The sequence below is a fragment of the Crocuta crocuta genome, unplaced genomic scaffold (genome assembly GCF_008692635.1).
Source record: "Crocuta crocuta isolate KB4526 unplaced genomic scaffold, BGI_CrCroc_1.0 scaffold528, whole genome shotgun sequence".
Taxonomy (NCBI): domain Eukaryota; kingdom Metazoa; phylum Chordata; class Mammalia; order Carnivora; family Hyaenidae; genus Crocuta; species Crocuta crocuta.
In genome coordinates this window covers 2,116,703-2,122,664 of record NW_027530010.1, presented here as the reverse complement: position 1 = coordinate 2,122,664, position 5,962 = coordinate 2,116,703, and the positions used below count along the sequence as shown (strand labels likewise).

Genomic DNA, 5,962 nt, shown 5'->3' with positions numbered 1-5,962 from the left:
GGTCATCGGGGAAGCGGTGGTGAGCGAGCCAGAGGGTGGATTGTTGGAAGCATTGCTCGGTGGAGACGACAGGGGACCCCGGGAGGGGGGGCCAGGCGGGCCCTGCGGGGGGAACAGAATGGGGGGAGCTGCCCCCACACACGCCCTGCCTCTGGGGACAGGAGGTTCGCGGTCCGAGCCTGCCAGGTGCCGGAGCCAGAAGAGCGCTTTGCGATGGACGAGTACTCGGACATGGTGGCCGTGGCCAAACCTGTAGTGTACATCACCGTGGGGGAGCTGGTCAGCACACACAGGGTGAGGGGAGGGGCCGGGGGTCGCTGGGGGGGGGCGGCCCTCGGAGGGAGGGCGGGCTTGGACCTCCGTCCGCTCTCCCCCGACCTGCAGCTGTTGCTGGAGCACCAGGACCGGCTTGCCCCCAGTCACCGCGACCCCCTGCACGAGCTCCTGGAGGACCTGGGGGAGCTGCCCACTGTCCGTGACCTCATCGGTGCGGGGGCCGGGGGGGGCCGGCAGGGAGGGATGGCTGGGCAGCTGGGCAGGCCTCAGGCCCTCTCCCGAGTTGTACAGCCATGCACGTGTGCCAGGAAGCCAGTCCGCACGCCAGCCACCTCCCCTTTCCCTCTGGTGCAAGATGGACACAGGGACGTGGACTGATAGGAAGAAAGGGACAGACAGTAGAGGGACCCGGTGCCATCGTGTAAACGGCCAATCAAATCGTGGGAGGGAGACGTGCATGGATGCGAGTCTGTCTGGAGTCTCCACGGGTTTCTCTGACAAGGACTGCGGGGGCCACGGGGTGACAGGACGTAGTCCTACAGGGGGAAGGTCAGGGTGGGGGTGCTGACAGACTGAGAGGCAGAAGCCCCAGGCACCCAGGCGAGGGTGTCGGTCAGAGGCTCGTCCGCAGGGACCGGGAGGCTGAGCTCTGTGGACAACCGCCGTCCTGTGGGTGCTGCCCCCGGTGGACCCGCCTCCCGTGGCACAGTGGTGCCCGGGGGGGGGCCTGTAGCGTGGCTGTCTGCACCTCAGGGGAGGGCGCGGCCGCGGATGGGAGCCTGGACATGAGCAAGCTGGAGGTGTCCCTGACGCTCACCAACAAGTTCGAAGGGCTGGAGACGGACTCCGGCGACGCCAGTGCCCGCAGCCTGCTTCTGAGGTGGGTGAGGGCGGCCCGCTCGGACCGGGGAGGAGGCCATTCCACCGTCTGCCTGGGCCCCTGTCCTTTGGGCGGGTCCCCCTGAGGCGCTGCCCTCGCCGGGCCTCTGCTGTCCGCCCGGGCCTCTGCTCGGTGCTGAGCCGGAGGCCGAGGGACGACCGTGGGGTCAGGGATGGTTTTCCCGCCTGGGTGGAGAGGCACCCGGGGTAGGTGTCCTGCCGGGGGAGACGGTCGGGAGCTCTCCGTCCCCGGGCCTGTGAAGGCGACGGAGCGCCCGGCAGGGCTGGCTGGCCATCTAGGCAGAGGAGGAGCCAAGTCAGGGCGGCCCCTCCGCACCCGCTTACCCAGTGAACCGGCGAGCGTGGCGCTTGGCTTTGTCCTGCCATCACGCTTCCAGCCGGGTGGGGCCAGGCCTGAGACGCAGCCAGAGCCACCGAGAGGAAGGTGGCTGTCAGGCGCCCTGAGAGCTCAGCAGAAGGGACACCTGAGCTGGGGAAGGTCTCCCGGAGGAGGAGGCGGCTCCTTCAGCCCAAGGACTCAGGACAACAATTTGTGGGAGGGCACTGTCAGCAGGGGCCCAGGGGTGAAGTGCGCAGTGTAGGTGCATGGGGCCAGGGGTGAGGCGGCACAGTGTGTGCACACGGGGGCAGGGGTGAGGCAGCAGTGTGTGTGTGCACATGGGGGCAGGGGTGAGGTGGTGCGGTGTGTGCACACGGGCAGGGGTGAGGTGGTGCGGTGTGTGCACACAGGGACAGGGGTGAGGCAGCATTGTGTGTGCACACGGGCAGGGGTGAGATGGCACGGTGTGTGCACACAGACAGCAGTGAGGTGGCGTGGTGTGTGCACACGGAGGTCCTGTACTCAGGCCCGCAGCCCACTTGGGGTCTCCCTCCTCGCTTGATCTGACCTCCCAAGGTCCCTGGCNTGCAGTTCCAGCCTGGGGACTCCCTCGAGGAGATGCTGTCCCTCCCGGCATCTAGAGAGCAGGTGAGTGGCCCGTGCCTACAAGTCCTGTCCGTCCACCCTCCCCCCCCAGCACCGCCCCTTCCTTACCCTGGACTCGCCCAGGCTCCACGGACAGACAGCTGTGCTCCCCTCCGGCTCCCCCTGCAGCAAGAGTGAGCCCCGCAGGGACCCCAAAGCCCCTGATGCCCGTGCTGTGGGGCGGGTCCACAGGGGTATGGAGGGCTACCCCTAATGGGAGCTGGGGGGTGGGCACCCCACAGGGGAGAGGCCGGTGAGGGGCAGGTACCCCACAGGGGGAGCGGCCTCCAGAGGCCTGGAGGCAGGAGAAGGTAGTGGGTACAGGTCTGTTCGGGCCCCAGCAGCTAAGACTAAGCCAAGGGCCTCCCAGAGAAAAGGTGAGGCCGGCCCGTAGGGGCAAGTCCCAAAGCACAGGGCACAGGAGAGGGGTGCCCCAGGGCCATTGCAGTGTGGGGGTGTGTCCAGAACCCTTTATGCTGTGGCTTCTGCCCGGGTCTCCCTGGGGCCACTGCTCCCCTGGGGTGACCCCCGGAGTCCTCGTCCGTCTGTGNGGAGCCGGCGCCAGGCCTGTGAGAGCCGGACCCCGGAGCCTCTGCGGCGCCACTGCTCGCTGACGGCGCACTCCCTCCTGCCGCTGGCGGACAAGCGGCGGCGCGTCCTGCGGAACCTGCGGCGGCTGGAGGGCCTGGGGCTGCTCCGCGCCAGCGACGGCTACCAGGGGCTGGTGGATGAACTGGCCAAGGTGTGGCCCGGGCGCGGGGGGCGGGAGGCGGCCTCCCCCTGGCATGTGTCCACGGGGCGGCAGAGGGCCGGTTTTGAAGGGGAGGTCTCGAAATTACCCCGGGAGTTCCTTACTGAAAGGCAAGGAACCTTGGATCGTTACTCCTCGGTGGGGGAGGCCGCGGCCGTGAGGGTCCGGGGGGAACCCTGGAGGCCCCCTCCCCCTGGGAAGCCAGCGGCGAAACCCCCCTCTTCCTGGAGGCCCTCCCAGGGGGTCGTGTGGGCCCCACCAGGCCTCCGGCGCTCCTGTCGCAGGGGGCAACTCCCCCTCCCTCGTCCCCCAACCCAGGACATCTGCAACCAGCGCCGGCGCCGGCAGCGGCGGAAGGCGGAGCTGGTGAAGCTGCAGGCCACGCTGCGCGGCCTGGACAGTAAGGCCACCTTCTACGAGGAGCAGGCCGACTACTACGGCCAGTACATCCGGGCCTGCCTGGGCCAGCTGGCCGCCCGCACCAAGTAGGTGCCGCCTCCGGGCACGCCGGGGCTCCCTGGGACCCCTCACCTCTGCCCATGTGACCTCTGAAAGGGAGGCGGCCCCAGGACGGCATGGTCCCTTTCTGACCCAGGCCTCCGAGCCCCTCACGGAGTCCTGGGGTGGGACTTTGCGGCCACAGAGAGAACTGAGGTGTTCGGCGTTGAAGACCCTGCGCCATGAATTCTCTGGCCCTTTTTTAAACCAGGAGCTCCGGGAAAGGGAAGAAACGGCCGTCGCTGCGTTACACGGCCGCCCAGCTCCTGGAGAGGGGGGTCCTGCTGGACATCGAGGGCCTGCCCGCCTCTCAGTACGTGTGTCTGGAGGGCAGGACGTCAGGCCCCCACCGGGCCCTGGCCTGGCCTTGCCTGGGGGGGGCTGTGGGGTGACGGGAGACAGGACACCTGCGGACAGATAGCCCAGGGCAATGCACGTGGTCCGGCACAGCCCTGGACGCCCAAGGAGGAGGACGCAGGGGCCCCGTCCTGGAGGAGGGGCCGCTGTAAGGGCCTGGGACACGCGAGACAGGCAGCCGTGGCCCCAGGAGTGCTGACGGGAAGGCTGGGCTCTGGAGGGGGCCGGGGGGGCTGGAAAGAGGCCCTGAGTCTGCGTTTTGAATCCTGTCCCCGAAAGCTTCAGAAACGTGATCTTTGACATCAGCCCTGGAGACGAGGCCGGGAAGTTCGAGGTCAATGCCCGGTTCCTGGGGGTGGACATGGAGCGGTTTCAGCTTCACTACCAGGTGAGAGGCCTCCCGGGGGCCCTCAGCTGCCTGCAGGCTCCGGCGCCCCAGGACAGCGGCCCCTCTCGCCCCCTCAGCCTCAGAGGGGGCATCTGCCCCCTCCCCACTCGCCAGCACCGGCCGTTCCCAAACAGAAGGCTGAGGGGTTTGCAGCCGAGCCCCTCTGTCCCCAGGCCCTGACAGACCCTGCCGCCAAGTACAGAGTGCAGCGGGCGGGCGGTGTCAGAGCGGGGTGAGCATTGACATCCCAGCCTGGGTCTGGGACCTCGCGTGCCCCGGTGCAGCCCTCTGCACAGCCCGAAGCGGGACCCCTGCTGTCCAGGCGCTGAAGCTGACACATAGGACGTGGCCTACGTCACAGGCCAGCGTTCGGGGCCGCTGTGATTATGTTTGTGTGTGTGTTTGTTTATTTTGAGACAGATAGCATGAGCTGTGGAGGGGAATAGAGGAGCCCAAGGAGGCTCCACACTGTCAGCACAGAACCTGACTTGGGGCTCAAACTCACCAGCCATGAGATCATGACCTGAGCTGAAATCAAGAGTCAGTCCCTTAACCGCCTGAGCCCCCCGGGCGCCCTGGGAAGCAGTGACTTTAAATTTTTTTTTTTTAATGTTTTATTTATTTCTGAGAGAGAGAGAGACAGTGTGAGCAGGGGAGGGTCAGAGAGAGAGAGGGAGACACAGAATCAGAAGCAGGCTCCAGGCTCCGAGCTGTCAGTACAGAGCCTGATGTGGGGCTCGAACCCACGAACCGTGAGATCATGACCTGAGCCGAAGTCAGACGCTCAACCAACTGAGCCACCCAGATGCCCCTGGAATCAGGGACTTTAAACCCACATCTTTTTGTTCTGCTCTTTGGCCTTTTGAATGAGAAAATGGATTTCGAGCCCTGACTCTGCTCGAATTCACATTTGGTCAAGTCGCCGTGCCCCTCTTGGCCTTGACGTCCTCATAAGCACGTTTTTGTTTTTTTTTTTTTAAATATTTTTATTTATTTCTAGGAGAGAGAGAGAGAGACAGCGTGAGCAGGGGAGGGCCAGAGAGAGAGGGAGTCACAGACTGAAACAGGCTCCAGGCTCTGAGCTGGCAGTCAGCACAGAGCCCGACGCGGGGCTCGAACCCACGAACCACGAGATCATGACCTAAGCGAAAGTCGGACGCTTAACTGACTAAGCCACCCAGGCGCCCCTCATAAGCACGGTTTTGATGGCAGTGCCGCTGGGTGGGGAGTGAGGCTCGGGGGCGCGGGTGCTGTGGAGACTGATGGGCCGCCGCCAGCAGCCCATCCCGCTCTCCCCAGGACCTCCTGCAGCTCCAGTACGAAGGTGTAGCTGTTATGAAGCTCTTCAACAAGGCCAAGGTCAATGTCAACCTGCTCATCTTCCTCCTCAACAAGAAACTCCTGCGGAAGTGACGGCGGCAGCGGCCGACCCGCAAGCCCCTCTGANCCCGGGCTGGGCTCCAGGGGTCCCACCCCTCCCCGGCCCCAGAGGCTGGCTGTTTGGCCACTAAGCCCTGGAGGCCCTCGGCCTCCCAGCCAGCCCTCGAGGTGTGGATCTGGCCCCGCCCTCTGCCCGCGGAGGCTGCTGCTCTGTGTCCGAGGCTGGTGGCTGTCCTCTGCGGTCACCCTGACACTTGCAGGCACTGCCCTGGCCTCCTCGTCTCCCTCTGCCTCCCTGCAGACCCCAGAGCCAGGCCCCGGCTCGCTCCCCCTCCCTCCTCAGCAGCAGCTGGTGCTCCTGCCCTGATGCCAGCCGGGCCCACCCCTGCCCGCCTCGCATCCCGCCCCGAGGGCATTTATTCTCCCCGCACCCCAGCCCTGGGGGTCA

At 66.2% G+C, this 5,962-nt stretch overlaps 1 protein-coding gene across 1 annotated transcript in view; it reads left to right on the top strand.

Moving 5' to 3' along the window:
• The window catches only part of IQGAP3 (IQ motif containing GTPase activating protein 3), a 33,135-nt gene extending 27,559 nt beyond the window's left edge, over nucleotides 1–5,576 (top strand). Inside the window, exons 30-38 of the mRNA XM_077764071.1 lie at nucleotides 162–294; nucleotides 385–487; nucleotides 1,030–1,238; nucleotides 2,087–2,154; nucleotides 2,675–2,882; nucleotides 3,210–3,376; nucleotides 3,601–3,702; nucleotides 4,026–4,134; nucleotides 5,434–5,576. Coding sequence (XP_077620197.1) covers nucleotides 162–294; nucleotides 385–487; nucleotides 1,030–1,238; nucleotides 2,087–2,154; nucleotides 2,675–2,882; nucleotides 3,210–3,376; nucleotides 3,601–3,702; nucleotides 4,026–4,134; nucleotides 5,434–5,547 — 1,213 coding nt within the window. The 3' untranslated portion in view covers nucleotides 5,548–5,576. The remainder of the gene's footprint in view (nucleotides 1–161; nucleotides 295–384; nucleotides 488–1,029; nucleotides 1,239–2,086; nucleotides 2,155–2,674; nucleotides 2,883–3,209; nucleotides 3,377–3,600; nucleotides 3,703–4,025; nucleotides 4,135–5,433) is intronic.
• Nucleotides 5,577–5,962: the final 386 nt, after the last annotated feature.